The sequence below is a fragment of the Lithobates pipiens genome, unplaced genomic scaffold, assembly GCF_037356315.1.
Source record: "Lithobates pipiens isolate NorthernLeopardFrog02 unplaced genomic scaffold, aLitPip1_a1.2 Scaffold_8, whole genome shotgun sequence".
Classification (NCBI taxonomy): Eukaryota; Metazoa; Chordata; class Amphibia; order Anura; family Ranidae; genus Lithobates; species Lithobates pipiens.
The window spans coordinates 149179681-149198272 of record NW_027507903.1 but is presented as its reverse complement, the minus strand read 5'-3'; the positions used below and the strand labels follow the sequence as shown (position 1 = coordinate 149198272).

At 41.3% G+C, this 18592-nt stretch overlaps 1 protein-coding gene across 1 annotated transcript in view; it reads left to right on the top strand.

Moving 5' to 3' along the window:
• The window catches only part of ITIH5 (inter-alpha-trypsin inhibitor heavy chain 5), a 119334-nt gene that overhangs the window by 50257 nt on the left and 50485 nt on the right, over nt 1-18592 (top strand). Inside the window, exons 6-7 of the mRNA XM_077470637.1 lie at nt 3526-3695; nt 7401-7517. Of these exons, the coding sequence (XP_077326763.1) occupies nt 3526-3695; nt 7401-7517 (287 nt within the window). The remainder of the gene's footprint in view (nt 1-3525; nt 3696-7400; nt 7518-18592) is intronic.

Genomic DNA, 18592 nt, shown 5'->3' with positions numbered 1-18592 from the left:
CCTTTTTACATCCAGCCACCCACAGAGCTATCACGGTTCCACCCATGTCTGCCAGACACAAACTGATTAGGGACAGTTGGCAAAAAGTTGACATCCATGTCTTTCAGCTCTGATTCAGCACAGGATTGGCCCACAGATCCCTTGCTGGACAGCTCTGTGTAAAAAGAGCCTTAAAGAGGATGTAAACTTCGATGGACTATTTGTACCAATAATAAGGCTTACCTATAAGTATTGTAAATATCTCCTAAACATGCACTGTTTAGGAGATATTTACTGCATATGCAGGCGATGATGTCATCCATGCCGTTTCTTCTGAGCCCTGTGCAATGACCGGCGGCTCTTGTGCGCATGCGTGGGAGTGACGTCACGCGGTTCCAGCCAGTCACACAGCAGGAGTCCATGGACCCAGAAGGAAGACAGGGGAAGATGGATGTGGCCTCCAACGGTGACAACGAGGGCTTTGTTTGCAGGTACGTTTCATATAATGCCTTTACTTTGCAGGTAAGATAAAAAAAAGCTGCACTTTACTTCCTCTTTAAATGTGGCTAAATGTGGTAAATTTATTCTTACACATTACATACTGGTGGTCAAACCGCTGCCTAAAAAAAACACATACAATTATTATTGGCATGACGAATACAAGCTATGCTGTGGAGTACACACTGCAGAGTCCAGCAAAGAGCTGTATGCACTCTCCTCTATACATAGGACCCCTAGGGTCATGTTAGGTATAACTGACAACTTCAAAGATAGTAGTAAATCATATAGATTCTAAAACTAATAACAACAGAAGCAAATAAAGAGATAGGCAGTACCAAATGTGTTGTTGTAACTGTGACATTTGTATAGCATTGAATAGTGTGTGTTTGTTTTATTACTTTTCTGCTTGGAATTAAAATAAAGAATACCTTTGTCTTATCCAAACTCATAACTGGCAAGAAATGATTTGTATCTCTTGGTCTTTGTGTTTTCAGCGGACATCAAAAGCAGAATAAGTAAATACATCAAATAAGCAATAAGTGATGGGAACTCCTTATATCGTAACGATAATTGTTTTTTTTTATTCTTCCATGTCTGCATGATCTTTTGGCAGTCAATCAAAGACATTTAGAATTCTCATCAGAGAATTACTTTCTACAATAATAGAATTGTGTACTCTTTGCAGCAGATATGTAAGTGTCTTTCATGCAGGTCCAATAAGAAACATTCATAGGAACAGATATTTTAAAGTTTTTCTGTGAAGTAATATACTTCCGCTGTACTTATCTTGGGGAAGTAACATCATACCTTTAAAAACACAGTACTGTGCCCTTCCATACAATGGATAGTTGTTTGGCCTTGCTATCAGTCTAAACAGAGGAACTGGACTGGAGTCCGGACATGCAGATATGTCAAGGTGTCACATTATGTAAAGCCCAGTAACTAGCTTTTTAAGTGTTTCCTAAAATAAACAGAAACGGGAGCCATGATCAACACTTCAATGACTATCTGGAAGTTAAAGGGAAATTACAGCCAAAAGACTCCTTTATAGGAGACCTGATAATGTGCTATCATAAATATGGTTGCTCAACTTTTCCTCTTATTACAAAGTTCAGTCAAAGAAAAAAGGAAACAAGTAATAATGGAGACGTTTTTGTTTCTTAGCTCTATATCATTGTGAGTATGTGAAACTGCCAGTTTTAACCACCTGAGTTCCCCTTCATGACCAGGCCATTTGTTGCTATTCAGCACAGTGCAGTACAATGAACATCACTGTTAACAACAATGTTTTGAACTGTCATAAATGGTTTACATTCATAACAGTTGTGATTACTGGTAATCTGTAATTGGCTACAGCTAATTGTCTAGTACAGGGTGCTGTGATTGGCCCAGGTACCATGCGATAGCTGTAGGCCAATCACAGCATAATTTCGCAGGAAGCACAGTCATTATGAATTAAATTCCTTCATAACAGCTTTGTTGACATTGTGATCATGTGCTAGCATAGTGATCACATGTTCCCCTGGTCACCAAAAGTGGCCAGGTACCAGGATTTGCAATCTGCTGTGTCCAGGGGATCCCAGAACATGCTGGATGATGTACATGTGCGTGATCCAGCCTGCCTGTTTCGCCACCCCCAGCAAATGTACTGTGTGCGTTCAGCAAGGGGTTAAATCAGATCTAAAATTTCATCTCTAAAATTTAATATCTAACAGATAAACATAATGTCAAAAGAAATGCAGCTTTCAATAAAAGAATAGTAGGGATCTACCTAGTTCCAGCTAGACTGGCCCATTTTTCTTTGGGACAGTCGGGATCCTGCTTTCGTGGGTACTCGAAGCTGGGATACTGTCTACACGTATGGTGGATCTGCTCACTTGTTTGCACTTTATGGACCCAAGTCTATGATATGCTGTTGACAATGTTTAGGTTAACATACCAGTAACCCCTGGAGAAGCCCTACTTAATTTGAAACTGGATGGGTTCAAAAAATCCCAAACAAACCATAGCAAAAGCTTGACTATCAAACTCCCTAAGCAGCTGTTAAAAATAAGGTACATCCTGTCTTTAATAACAAAAACCTGACCGCAAAACTTACGGATACATAAATGGCACAAAATGCGGGACCCTTGGGTTACCCAATATTTGCCATCTGGCTCTGAACAATATTTCAAGGGGTTCTGAGGTGTTCCTCCTCTCCCTTCCCTCCGCTACCCTTTTCCCTACCCTTTTCCCCACCCTTTTCCCCATCATATTTCTCTCCTTTTTCTTTTCATCTCCTAAGCAATATCTAAAGTTAATTATTACACTGCAGATTCTACATATATCTATGGATACAGTACAGACCTATCCAGGGACCTTGTGACTACCTATTACTTCACTAGTTGAGAGTTATATCTGTACATTAATCTTGTTAACTTGTATGTACATGCTAGAGCATTTTCCAAATCTGTATATTTTGATTTTCTAAACAATAAAAATGATTGAAGGTCCTTGTACAGGCACTTCCTGATTGGGTGAAGGTGAGAAGTAACAGCTAGGCCTCACCGTCCTAGCAATGCCCTGGAGTTTTTAAGGCAGGATTTGAAAGGTACATAAATGGCCTATACCTATAGCAAGAGCATATATTCAACTTCAAGTCAAGGCTGCACAGTCTAAATAATTGGCATTCAAATAACTAAATATTGTAAGAAATGTAATTGTTGCACTTAATTCTTGACAAAAAAAAATGCTGTGTGATTTATAAAAAGCTCACATCTTAAAGGCTCACAGAAAAATCTGTATTATAAAAAAAAATTATACTGCACTTTTATTGAACTAAACAGGTATGACAATGAAATCAGCACAAACAGAACTGTTGGTTGTGGTCACTGTGACAATAAATTTTGCCTTTGTTTTTTAATTATGTAGCGAAGAAAGAAATTGTGTGTATATGTCACGTCTGAATGATTTTGATACTAAAATTACTAGGCTTAGTAGTAAAATTTGTCATCCCCTAAAAGGACTTAACTTTTATGCATCTAATATGCTATTTTTCCTCAATAGATGAAATCTTCCCTCCTCCATCAACGATTATTAACCAGACAGAAAATTTTGCAAGAATAAAGTTTGAACCCAATGTGGTTCAGCAAGCAAAGATCACTCAGAATGGGAATCTTGGTGATTTTGTGGTTCGATATGATGTAAGAAGAGAGCTTAGCATTGGTGACATTCAGGTACTGATTTATTTTAACTACAATTGATATAGCATGCAAAACAGTTGTTTTACAATACAATGAGTCAGGTGATAACATACCTTAAAGTAGAACTATAAGCAAAACTTTTTTTTTCATTTTGGATAAAGGAGGGTTATAACCCTTTTGGTTTATTTTGTGTCCCCTGTGCTCCATTGGGGAGTTTTACTTTGACTTCCTGCAACATAGCCAAAACAGGAAGTGAGAGGAAATCCCTGCAAATTAAGGAAATATTTTGGGGAACCCCAGGCCAGCAGAACTAGTGTCCCCATTAGAAGATTTCCTCTCTATTACTTGTCTGGCGATGTCCCAAAATGTGGGGTTTTCTTTTACTTTCTTTTGTCAATAGTAAACAGGACAATTAGGATGAATATCCCTAATGGGGACACAGAGAGCAACAAAAAATGGATAGGTGTTCTAATCCCTCTCCACTCTGTCCAAAACGAAATAAAAAGTTTAGCCTAATTATACTTTAATTCTCATAAAACTCAGACAAACTGACTTACACGAGCAAGGTAATACATTACTACAATTTTGTGCAAATTGTTTCTTGTTAATTTTCCAATTGTGATTTTTTTAATATGGTGTTTATACTAATGAACGGTAGCCTGCTTTCTACAACTGAGTACTAGACAATTTAAGTAAATTTTTAGATACTCTAGCTATTTATCAATTGTTAGATCAGATTAGTGATGGGTAGGGATGAGCCGAACACCCCCCAGTTTGGTTTGCATCAGAACATACGAACAGGCAATAAATTTGTTAGAACATCCAAACACCATTAAAGTCTATGGGACTCGCACATGAAAAATTGAAAGTGCTCATTTTAAAGGCTTATATGTAAGTTATTGTCATAAAAAGTGTTTGGGGACCTGGGTCCTGCCCCAGGGGACATGTATCAATGCACTTTTTTTTTTAAAAGCGGCCATTTTTTCAGGAGCAGTGATTTTAATAATGCTTAAAGTGAAACAATAAAAGCGAAATATTGCTTTACATTTCGTACCTAGGGGGTGTGTATAGTATGCCTGTAAAGTAGCGCTTGTTTCCCGTGCTTAGAAGTGTCCCTGTACAAAGTGTCATTTCTGAAGGAAAAAAAGTAATTTAAAAAAACACTCGTGGCTATAATGAATTGTCGGCTCCCGGTAATACAGAGAACAGTCATTGAAAGTCATTGATAAAAAAAAATGTGTGGGGGTCCCCTCAAATTCAATTACCAGGTCCTTTAGGTCTGGTATGGATATTAAGGGGAACGCTGCAACAAATTAAAAAAAAAAATTATGTGGAGTTCCCCCCAAATATCCATACCAGACCTGATTTTAAGGGGAACTCCACACCAAATAAAAAAAAAATGGCGTGGAGTTCTCCCCAAAAATCCATACCAGACCCTTTATCCGAGCACGGAACCTGGCAGGGCACAGGAAAAGAGGGGGGACGAGAGAGTGCGCCCCCCTCCTGAACCGTACCAGGCAATATGCCCTCAACATTGAGAGGGTGCTTTGGGGGTAGCCCCCCAAAGCACCTTGTTCCCATGTTGATGGGGACAAGGGCCTCATCCCCACAACCCTTACCCGGTGGTTGTAGGGGCCTGTGGGCAGGGGGCTTATCGGAATCTGGAAGCCCCCTTTAACAAGGGGTTCCCCAGATCCTGCCCCCCATTTTAAATGGTAATGGGTACATTGTACCCCTACAATTTCACAAAGAAAGTGTAAAAAATAAAAAATAAACACATAGACACCATTGGGATAAGTCCTTTATTAAAAATAAAAAAATAAAAAAAAGATTCCAGCAGTGGTAATCCCTCTTGGTATCCTGCGATGGGTGATCATCTCTCCGGGATCCAGTGATGGATGATCTCTCCTCTCCAGGTCCAGGGTCCAACGATGATGTCCAGCGAAGCGCATCCTGTCTCCACTGGAGACACCGTGGGAATCCCGGCAGCCTGACAGGTAGCTGAGGATGGGGCCATCCATCGCTGGACCCCGGAAAGGAGATCACCCATCACAGGATACCGAGAGTGGATTACCACCGCTGGAATCTTTTTTTTAATAAAGGACTTATTCCAACGGTGTCTGTGTGTTTTTTTTTACATTTTTTTACACTTTGTGAAATGGTAGGGGTACAATGTACCCATTACCATTTCAAACAGGGGGGCAGGATCTGGGGGTCCCCTTGTTAAAGGGGGCTTCCAGATTCCGATAAGCCCCCCACCTGCAGACCCCCACAACCACTGGGCAAGGGTTGTGGGGATGAGGCCCTTGTCCCCATCAACATAGGGACAAGGTGCTTTGGGGGGGCTACCCCCAAAGCACCCTCCCAATGTTGAGGGCATGTGGCCTGGTACGGTTCAGGAGGGGGGGCGCTCTCTCGTCCCCCCCTTTTCCTGTGGCCTGCCAGGTTGTGTGCTCGGATAAAGGGTCTGGCATGGATTTTTGGGGGGAACTCCACGCCATTTTTAAAAAAAATTTGGCATGGAGTTCCCCTCAAAATCCATACCAGACCGGTATGGATATTTGGGGGGAACACCATGTAATTTTTTTTAAATTTGATGCAGGGTTCCCCTTAATATCCATACCAAACCTGAAGGGCCTGGTAATTGAATTAGGGGGATCCCCACGCATTTTTTTTTTTTATGAATGACTTTCAATGACTGTTCTCTGTATTACCGGGAGCCAACAATTCATTAGAGCTGCGAGTGCTTTTAAATGACTTTTTTTCATTCAGAAATTACACTTTATGCAGGGACAGTTCTAAGCATGGGAAACAAGCGCTACTTTACAGGCATACTATACACACCCCATAGGTATGAAATTTAAAGGAATATTTCACTTTTATTGTTTCACTTTAAGCATTATTAAAATCACTTCTACCGAAAAAACTTCAGTTTTTGAAAAAAAAATTTGCATTGATACATGTCCCCTGGGGCAGGACCCAGGTCCCCAAAACCTTTTTTGACAATAACTTACATATAAGCCTTTAAAATTAGCACTTTAGATTTCTCCCATAGACTTTTACAGGGTGTTCCACGGCTTTTCGAATTTACAGCGAACATCCCAAATTGTTCGCTGTTCGGTGAACTGGCGAACAGGCAATGATCGAGCCGAACATGAGTTTGACTCAAACTCGAAGCTCATCCCTAGTGGTGGGCAGTTTAGACAATGAAGAATGATGATCTCAGATGGTTCACTTGTTTGTTTGTTCCACCTAGTAACTCAAAGTGGACATATTCTCAAGCATTAACAGTCTAAACTGAATAAAGAGTAATAGAAAAATTGCAATACTTCCATTTCTTGGAGACAATGTTAATTCACTGCTGACCAACTGTCTAAAAAATCGTGGGTATTTGGTCATGTGGTTATGCTAAACTCTGATGTTCCCCTTCAGTAGAAATCCCATTATCTAGTTTTTATACCTTTTAGTTTGTGGCCAGCACCAAAGAGGACCCAGAGAATAATTTTCTCCAGAAAAAGGCAAGTATTTTAGCCTATAGCTCTTAACTTCAGAACAATTGCTCACTTAGCTTAATATTAACATTTCAGTACAAGTTTGCTTTAACTGGAGAATTATTGCTTTTTGCTCATATCAAAATGTCTTCTGTGGCTCTGAAGGTTCTCAATAGAAACCGTTTATAGTGCACTAAATAATGAGGGTGTAAATTGCTTACCATATACATTGTTTTTTTTCTTCCAGGTATTAAATGGATACTTTGTACATTATTTTGCACCCACTGACTTACCTCCTCTGCCAAAAAATGTGGTTTTTGTGATTGATACAAGCGCTTCCATGGTTGGAACTAAAATGAGACAGGTGAGAATAAATAATAATGTTGATTGTTTGGATCACTCTTGAAGGAATTAAACATTTAATTGTTAGGTGAAGAAACAATTGTTTATGGCACCCTTAAGCATTCATTACTGATAGTTGACTGAGCTAATGTTCACTTTTTAACTTACTGCAACTGCAGATATGGAAAATCCATGCCATCTGTCATACAAGAAACTCTTGTCAATCAGCTGTTAGCAAGGCATTCTGGGACATGTGGCTTCACATCAGCTGCAGTGCTAAATTTGCTTAGGCCTGCTAAAGGGTGTATTACTGTAAAAGCACAGAAACATAGGGGGAGCTGTGCACACATAATATGGTGCAGCTGTGCATAGTAACAAATCAGCTTCTAATTTCAGCTTGTTCAATTAAGCTTTGACAATAAAACCTAGAAGCTGATTGGCTACTAAGCACAGGTGTACCAGATTCTGTGTGCACCATTTTTAGTAAATTTCCCCCATAATGTCTGATGAAGTTCTTGCATTCACTTATTTAAAGTTTTTTCATAGGTGACATGTTTGGTTTTGCAGAGTTTGGTGGAAATAACTGGGTGCTCTCCTCTATTCCCTTATAATCTATAATTAAAAAAATCACTTAAAATCATTATTATTATTATACAGGATTTATATAGCGTCAACAGGTTACACAACACTTTATAACATAAAAAGGAGACAGTACAGTTACAATACAATAAAATACAAGAGGGTCCTGCTCATAAGAGCTCATAAGAGCTTACAATCTAATAGAGTGGAGCAAGTAGTGCAAAAGGTTGTAATTGTGGGGGGTGAGTTGATTGAAGTGATATAAGATTAGTTGGAGGCATGATAGGCTTCCCTGAAGAAATTAGTTTTCATGGATCGCCTAAAGGCAGCCAGACTAGGAGATAGCCGGACAGACTGAGGAAGAGAATTCCAGAGGATGGGAGAGGCTCTGGAGAAGTCCTGGAGATGAACAAGGGAGGAGGAGACAAGGGAGCTTGAGAGCAGGAGGTCTTGAGAGGAGGGGAGAGGACGGTTTTGGTGATATTTGGAAACAAGATTTGTGATGCAGCTTGGAGCAGAGTTTTGCATGGCTTTGTATGTTGGTGCTAGTATTTTTTATTTAATTTGCTGGGCGACCGGAAGCCAGTGGAGGGATTGGCGGAGAGGGGCGGTAGACACTGAGTGGTTGGTAAGGTACATGAGTCTGGCAGCAGTATTCATGATAGACTGAAGATATTTGTGTGTGTTTGGCAAAGAGGAATCTTCACCAAAGGACTTAACAGATATATCTAGAACTTGTGAACCAGTTTTCTAAAATATGTATTTGTTATTCGTTTTTCATACCAAAGAAACAAATAAGTCACACAACAGCACTTATTGCGAACCTCTTATACATGATTGCACTGTGCATTGGTGATATCTGTTTGGGAAATAAGTTAAGTTTTCTTAAAGAAGAATCAGAATTATTATCACCAAGCCCATAGGTATAGAAGTTGCAGTCCCTGCTACCCTATTTGTAGTAGAAATCTCGGGCCAATTCACACTTTTGCAATGCCTTGTGGTGCATTAATGCACATTATGTCATGCATTAATGTGCTATGCATTAAGGAAGTCCATTTGTTATGCCAGCGCACAGCAACAAACCAGAAACATACACTCCCCTCTCATAACAATACATGGTCTGTGTGTTGTGGTGTGTTGTGGTGCGCTTTGGTGTGTGGTACATTTAAACCATTTACTGTACATTGCACACATAAAGCAGATGCATTGTGATAATACAGGAATACATGCATTTTCATGTGTGTTGCCGCAATTGTAAATAGGGACTAAAACTTTTGATGAATTAGGAATGTATCTAGTCTCTTTTTGCACAGGCTCCATTAATGTTTCTTAAAGTGATGTGAGAAAAATATAGAGACTGCCATTGCTAAGCTCTCCTTTGACAATGTTGGTTTCCTGGCTATCATGCTGATGCTTTGGCTTCAATACTTTCTGAGTCTCTGACCCGGAGCAAGTATAACAAATATTTCTGACCCTCATTTACAGCATGCTTGTCGCAGGTCTGTGATGCAAAAGTAATGAAGCCAGACCCAGACAGGCAACATGAATGTTTAGAAGTGGGCCAGCAATGACATCCACAATACTATTATCATGACAGTGTCACGTTAAGCCACAGGACATTACTTGGGGTTGGAAACCAAGGGCGGTGTAATAAGTGAAAAGAAAAGAAAAAAAATTGTTTTGTCTTTTCTACCCAGAAGATTTTTAATATACACAGCAAAACTCATTATATGACTCACAAGAAAGGCTGTCCTTGGAAAGTTTTAATTTGATTTAGTTTATAGGAGTTGTTAGTCTTAATACTTTGCTTGAATAGTCGTAAAATGACTAAGACTGAGTAAAAAAATTGAAAATCTATCCCCAATTAACACTGTTTCATTTGGATACTTTCTTTAATGCAGAAAAAAATAGATTATTGCTATGTAATTTGCTCTTTCTTTCCTTAGTAACAAGCCCTTCAAAATTAGTAGACATCTGACACTTTTGAGAGTGTTGGATCCTACTATCTGCCTTCACCCCCCACCATGTTCCACTATATCAAGGGTCCAAACCAAGCTGACTGTGACTTTGCCCATTTTTATTGCAAGAGCCGTCCATGTAAATAGCACACTACTCTCAGAGAGAATGGGGCAGGAGCAAGCTCCACTGTGTGCATCTATAGATCTATAGATCTATAGATGCAAACAGCATGGATCAGGAGCGAGCCCACACGTACACGAAGTGGCTTCCTATGGTGACACATGGAGCATAGGAGGAGGCAGAGGACCCCAGAAGAGGAGATTTGTGGCTGCCCTGTGCAAAACCATTGCACAGAGCAGGTACATATAACAAGTTTGTAATTTTAAAAAATGTAGGCTTTATAACCTCATAAAAGCGATTGTAAAGGAAAACAAAAAAAAAAAAAAAAATAACAAGCATCTCTATGCTTACCTGCTAATTCTTTTGCACAGGTTGGCCCCAAACCTCCATTTCTTGGCTCCCTTCCCTGTCTAGTGCCCCCACAGGAAGCCACTTCCCATGGGGCTACTCATCCATGCTCGCTCTCGAGCCCCGTTGCTGCATCCATTGAAACACACAGTGGGATTCGGCCCCGCCCCCACTCTCTCATCACTGGCTTTGAATGACAGCACTGGGAACCAAAGGGTCCCGTTGCCCCAGCAAAGCTAGTGAGACACGAAAGTGAGGGGAGAGAAGAGCTCCAGATGTGCACAGGGCTGGATTGAATGAAGGCTCAGGTAGGTATTGGGGGAAGGGGCAATTTGATGCCTAAACATTATTTACCTTAACCACTTCCCACCCGGCCAATGCACATATACGGCCGGGTGGGAGCCGTCTACTCCTGATAGGACGTTCAGGAACGTCCATCAGAAGGAGCGGAATCGCGCGCGCGCGTGCCCGTGCAGCGGCGCGATCCCGATGCGCCCGTGTCACCCGGACACGGCACATCTCAGATCGGCAGGAGGGCTCTGTGATTGGCCCTCCTGATCACATGACGGCCGTGATTGGACACGGCCGTCATGTGATCAGGAGGGCCAATCACAGCGTATTTATTTGACCTTTAAACATTGGATTTAAAGATTGCAGCTCTGATTTTACTAGAACATTCTACTGCTTACAATATATTTTATGACAATAGCATATGTGTAAACAAAACATGTATAACTCAATCCACTTCTACCCCTATTCTTACTCATCTTTATGTGGATCCTGAATTGTTATTCTGATTACTTTAAATCTCAGGAAAGGTTTTTGTGTTTCCTTCAGAGCCAGATAAGAAGCATAGCCCTTGACCCAAAGAAAACATTCCGCAGTAGTTCAGAATAGCTGGCAGAAGACTTGAGCTCTCTAATCACACAAATGGCTCCTTTCCAATGGGAACTGCTCTAAGCCACGCCAAAGAAACTCCATGGTTGCTGCTGAGCAAACAGCAATTCTAATTTCAACATGAGCAATTCCCTAAACAGGCTTAGTCACGTACTTAATTGAAAGGTGTCAATAAACTTTGACTCAAAGGTGTTCAGGAGCCACTGAAAGACAAACACGGGAGCTGCATTATTGTTGTGGAAAAATACACCCCTCAGTGATATTCGTGCATTGAGCTTATTCTCACCTGGTCTCACAACTTAATTATTAGCCTGGAATTGTTAATAATTAATAATGTTGATGTTTATTGCTATTACCACTGGTGCCAAATAGTTAGTGATAATCTGGTTTTGTTGAGCGCACTGAAAATAGAGTAAGCTGAGCCCAATGAACATCCAGCGGTCACTAAAGTCATCAAAAGTAGTGGATCCTTGGCAGGCCATACAGTGAGGGATCTGAGTATTTGAAATTGTCAGTATACAATCTTCTGTTAGATAACGTGGGTACATTTAAATTGATAAGTAGAGCATTGTATAAAAAGAGACTGTGTGGTACTTGCCTGTGGGCAAACTTAACAACATAGTTTATTATTCTACATTAGTTGAATAGTATAGACACAGGATTTTTAATCTTTAACCATGGGCTACAGTATATACAGCTACCTTAAGGTAATGGGGACCTCTGTTGTTTGATTGTATCCTTAGGTAATGGGCCTCTTCTCTTTACTGAAAGAAGCTCATCTGTCACCGACTTATAAAGAAAAGATCAAATCAATAATATTAAATCCTTGATTTGCAGAGTTTTTCCTTTCCATAAATGCAGTTGATTCTCAAAAAATAAACACCAGTAAGTGAACCAAAAAATTGCACTTAGGGTGTGTCACAGGTACCCTCCCGAAGAGGAAGGACCCCTTCCTGATCCCCCCCCCCCTTCCCCCAGGGCTCAAGTCTCATGATAGGAGTAACAATGAGGATATTTGCCAGCACACCACGGATCGACAAGTAGCGTCCAAATTATTATTATTATTTTTTTTTTTTCAGTTTCAAAAGCTTTATTGGTAATAACCAAAACAAAAACAAAGGATAGTGACATATATAAACACTGCATATAGATTGTCAAACACGAAGTAATATAGAACAAAGTTTAACATATTATCGTCACAGTCATATGGCTGAACTTGAAAGAAAAAGAATAGTGTGCAAGAATCAGGGCACTCTGCAGGGTCCCTATTGGGGGGCCCTGGGGAGCATATCCATAAAGGTGGTGGGGGGGGGGGGTGGGAATAGGGGAGGTGAGGGTAAAGAGGCTTGAGCATCTTTTGCATTATAAAAAAACAGAATAAAGAAAGAAACATATACCTGAGGTTGTGTCGAATCGCAGATGGCCCAGTCCGTGCAAAGGGCGATTAAGGGCTAAATCCCTTGTGGGTGTAGGAAGGTTACTATGTGGGCTAAAACAGTTGACTGGACGCTGACTAATATGTGCAGGGCATGGCCCTATGATCAGAAAGCCAGTACTGCCAGTGGTTATAGAATTTAGCTAGTCTAAAGTGTGCCTTTGAGAAAAGGAATTCCATTGATAAGTGTTGATTCAGGGTGTCTATAACAATCTCCAGGGATTGTGCGTGAATTTGTTTCCAGCGACGGGATACAGCTAGGCAGGCCGCTATAAGCACATGTGTGATAATAGGGTGAAATTTCGTGGGCCAATCCGAGAGACCCAGCCCGAACAGAGCCATCTGCGGAGACACATCAGAGGGTATACTCGTGATTTCATGAATGAGGGTGGAGATGTCCATCCAATATTTAACCATGGACGGACATTCCCACCAGACATGAAAAATATGGCCCTCCAAACCACAGTTTCTCCAGCACTTGTTAGATAGAGAGGGAAAAATTCTAGCTAATTTTGCTGGTGTATAATACCATTTGTAAAGTATTTTCATTACGGTTTCCCAGTGGGAGATATTTTTGGAAAAAGTAGCCGGGAGGTGACCAAATTATTTTTTATTGAAGCATGATCATATGACAGAGCAGGTAGTGCAAGGCTTGGCAGATCCCTCTCCTGGAGTACTGACGCGATTGTCAGAGCGGGAGCAATAATTCTAGCACTAGACCTCCTCTGTAACTCTAACCTGGTAACCGGAATTTTTTTTTAAAGCGTCGCCTATTGAGATTTTTAGGTACTGTAGTTTGTCGTCATTCCACGAGTGCGTACAATTATAAAGTGTGACATGTTTGGTATCTATTTACTCAGCGTAACATTATCTTTCACATTATGCAAAAAAATTAGGCTAATTTTACTGTTTCGTTTTTTAAAATTAATGAAAGTGTCCCTTTTCCCAAAAAGTTGCGTTTAAAACACTGCTGCGCAAATACCGTGTGACATAAAATATTGCAACAATCGCCGTTTTATTCTCTAGAGTCTTTGCTAAAAAAATATATATAATGTTTGGGGGTTCCAAGTAATTTTCTAGCAAAAAATATTTTTTGAACTTGTAAACACCAAATGCCAAAATAGGCTTAGTCATGAAAGGGTTATTAACATCTAGGCTTATAACAAATCAATGGAGGCTGTAATACACCCTCATTTAACAATGTTCATTACTACTAGGTGAGGGGCTCCCAAAACAGGAGAGGAAGGAACTTAATGACCACACACCCTCCCCTACACCTTAGGATAGGCCCAAGACCCATACCCTCCACCCTGAGTGAAAGGGGAACACATACACAAGTGCAAAGTACAAAATAAATAAATAGGCAACATTAAAATTAAGTGCAAGTGCAGGGGTATTGGCTAGGCCTTGCAGGTTAATAACAAGAATTGCCCCGGTCTTGGCCAAAAGGCCTAGCCCATGAGGTGTACTGCAGAAAAAAAGCAAAGGTTTCCTGGCCTGGTGCAGTTTCACACAGTGAGATCCCAAATCCATAGTGTTACTCAGATACCCTGGGGTGCCACTCCCATGGGCTGCTTGATACCACAGGCTGCTCTGCCTTCCCAGCCTCTGGCCAGACCAGATAGCACTGCTCAAATCAGAAGGCACTGGGCTCTTCAGAACCCTTCATGCCAGGCCCATCTGCTCTAATGGGTTCAGCCGCTGGGCCTCATCGTGATGTACCGCTAGGCCTGCCCCCTTCCTCCTATTTCGGTGAAGGAATATGCCTCCTGGGATATGTGACGTGCATATCCCAGAAGGTACAGTGGGCATATGGTCAATAAAGTCATTCACCTATACAAGCAATGTGCATGGGGTTGTGCCTGCAGTTTTTACACTAAAATGAGAGGTAAAAAAAGTGCACTCTTTGTGAAAGCTTGATTGTTGTATATGATTTAGCAGGTGATGATGGCTTCTTTAAAACTTCCCCTGCTAGGATGACACTGTTCACTCCTGTGTGTGTGTGCAGGGGCAGCGTTGTCACCCTGGGATACACACCTACACTTCTGATTTTGCTCCTCTCAGCATATCTTCATTTACACAACCTACCCTTCTGGGGCTGCAATGTCATGACTAGTTAGAACACAGCCATGAGTTTACAACATGGAAACAGGCAGAAGAAGCCAGTGAGCTATACTGGCACATAGAGCTAAAAGCAAACAAATCATACACTTGAAAAAGAAATTGGAAGAATAAAAGGTATTCATATGCATTATAACTGCACATTTATGAAGTACAGTTTTTTGGAAGGTTTAATTACACTTTAACATCAGACTTCTGACAAAAAAAGACAATACTGATGTCATTAACTCTCAGATGATTTGGGGACATTGACTAAAATCTATTTTGCTCTATAGTATGCTGAAGAAAGAGGTCACTGATGCATTACATTTTCCTTTATTACCAAAGTGCCATTTGATGGATTTGAATCAAGTGATTTTTCCTTGTTAAAGAAGATCTGAATTTGACTACAGTTCATGGGCAGAACTGTGGAACATCAGACACTGTCTTACAAGTAATCCTTTGTGTTCACATTCAGCTTTGTAAAAAGAATATGTTAATACTTTATCTCCTGCAAGCATGCTAATCACAGGGAGAAGGGATTTCTGAAAAGTTTATAATTGCAGAAACCCACATTCTTCAGTTGTTACTCTATCACACTATTTTTTTTTTTGGAACAATACCAAAGTAATTTGCAAGCCAACCTGACATCATTAGAATGCCTAATATAAATAAAGTATGCCAAACACTGTGCACTGAGTGCCTCAAAGCAGCCAGGTTTATAGAAAGAATCCTAGAACATTAGGAGAATGGAGACATTTTGGTTCCACTGGGTGCCCAAACTGAGTTGATTTCAAATAGGAGATTATCAAAGGTTTGGAGGCCCACGCACAATTAAGCATTTCATTGCAGTGTCTTAATTCACGTTGCCTAGAATAAATAAAGCAGGGGTGCGCAACCACTGGCCACGATGCCCTTCGATGTGGCAGGCCATGTCTTGCTCTGAGATGGTGCGTCGGTAAGCCCAGAACGTGGGTTCCCAACCCACCATCTCCCAGTATTAGTGTGAAGAATGGAGCCGCCACTAGAGGAAGCATTCTTCCTGTATAATGGCAGCTCCTTAATAGGCGGAGTGATACCAAATGCTCTGCTCTCTACTGCAGCTGCATGCTTCTGTCACAATTATGCTCGGGGATGGCGGGTCGGGACACCGGGACCCACAATCTAGGACAGCAGTCACCAATACCAGCCACCAGTATCAGTACCAGTACCAACCAAAAGTACTAGTACCAACCAACAGTACCAGTACCAACCAGCAGTACCAGTACCAGCCAGCAGTACCAGTACCAACAGTACCAGTACCAACCAGCAGTAACAGTACCAGCCAGTACTAGCAGTCATCAGTACCAGTACCCACCAGAAGTACCTGCCAGCAGTACCAATACCCACCATCCGCAATATAAATCAGCAGTACCAGCACCAGCACCAGCACCCACCATCCATACCAGTCATCAGTACCAACCAGCAGTGTAAACCAGCAGTACCAGTACCAGCCACCAGTATCAGTACCAGCCAGCAGTACCAGTACCTGCCAGCAGTACCAGTACCTGCCAGCAGTCATCAGAACCAGCCAGCAGTACCAGTACCCACCAGCAGTACTAGCCAGCAGTATCAGTCAGCAGTACCCACCAGCAGTACCAGTACCAGCCAGTAGTACTAGCCAGCAGTACCAGTACCAGTCAGCAGTACCAGTATCAGCCAACAGTAACCAACCCACCAGCAGTACCAGCACCTGTCAGCGGTACCCACCGGCAGTACCAGCCAGCAGTACCAGCCAGTTGCAGGAATCCTGAGGAAGAGGTAAAGATTGAGGTCTGTTGAGGAGCAAGTAAACCGCTGTGCATCAGTGTGAACGCAGCCTTAGGCCCTTTTCACATGATTGGTCTGATTGTGTCCGCCTGTCGGTTTTTCAGGTGGACTCAAACTGACTCTCCATTCACCTCTATAGAGCAGCAGATGTAAATGGACTTGTGTCAGTTTACACCCGCCTATCTGCAATCCGATCTCCTTTAAAAAAATGGAAGGGGATCTGTCCCCTTCTGTCTGGGCAGATCTGAGGGCCCTTAGGGTAGAGCGGGTTGCATCCTTGTCTGCTCTACATATGAGCAGAGTGGACACAGACCTCCTTTATGCTCATTGTGGCCTGCGACCAGTTACCAAGTCGATAAAGTGGCCCTTGCTCCACAAAAGGTTGGGCACCCCTGAAATAAAGTATGCAAAACACTGTGTACTAAATGCCCCAAAGTAGCCAGGTTTATGGAAAGAATCTCAGAAAGTTAAGAGGATGAAGACATATTGGTTCCACTGGGAGTCCGAAATGAGCTGATTTCAAATAGGAGATTATCAAAAGTTTGTAGGCCCATACATTGCATTGAAGTGTGTTAATTAACATGCATTAATGCACATTGTGGTATGTGCTAACTTGCATTATGGCAGCCCTTTTATTATGAATGCACCACAATGGGTGATAAAAACATGCACAACCCTTTTAGGAATGCAGGGCACCACAACACATGTTTAATGCAATTTGGTGCACTGTGGTGCTTGGTGTGTTGGGTTCCACTGTACAATGCATCGGGGTACAATTCACAGTGAATTTTCACAATTTGAATCATTAAACCGAACATAATAAAAACAATAGCTATGTATGGTATATGTGACAAAAAAGAGCCTTGTATGCATAGTATAAAAGCTGCAAATGCTAAACAAATTTCCAATTAAAATCAATCATCGGTATGTAATTACATTTTTTCTATGTTATACAGCACTGTGCCAAAGTTTTAATCAGGTGTGAAGAAATGCTGTAAACTAAGTTTTATTAATTTACAAAATGCAAAGTGAGCAAACAGAAGAAAAAGCTAAATACAATAAGTATTTGGTGTGACTACCCATTGGCTTCAAACCAGCATCAATTCTTAGACTTGCACATTTTGTACATTTGCACAAAGTCAGGTAGGATTAGAGTCACATGTATGATTAAGCAATTATACCAAGCAGGTGCTAATGATCACCCATTTCATATATAGGTTGAAACACAGACATTAACTGAAACAGAAAAAGCTTTGTAGGAAGCTTAAAACTGGGTAAAGAACAGCCAAACTCTGCTACTAAGGTGAGGTTGTAGAAGACCGTTTCATGCCACAGGTCATACACATGGCAAGACTGAACACATCAACTAGACACAAGGTAGTTATACTCCATCAGCAAGATGTCTCCCAGGCAAAGATTTTAAAGCAGACTGGGGTTTTGAAATGTGCTGTTCAAACTCATTTGAAGCAGCACAAAGAAACGGTTAACACTGAGGATCATAGACACAGTGGTCATCCAAGGATACTTAATGCAACAGATGAAAGACACCTCATGCATACTTACCTTTGACATTGGAAGACATCCAGCAGTGCCCTCAGCACCAAACATGGGCGGAAATCAGTGGGACCCAGGTACACCCACCTACTGTCTAGAGAAATCTTGCCAGAAGTGGTCTGCAAGGATGAATTGTGGTCAAAAAGTCATACCCCCGCTGGGGAAAAAAAGGCTAAGCAACTGAACTATGCACAAAACATAGGAACGGGGTGCAGAAAAATGGGAGCAGGTGCTCTGGACTGATTTAGTGAAAATTTTAATTATTTGGCTGTAACAGGAGGCAGTTTGTTTGCAAA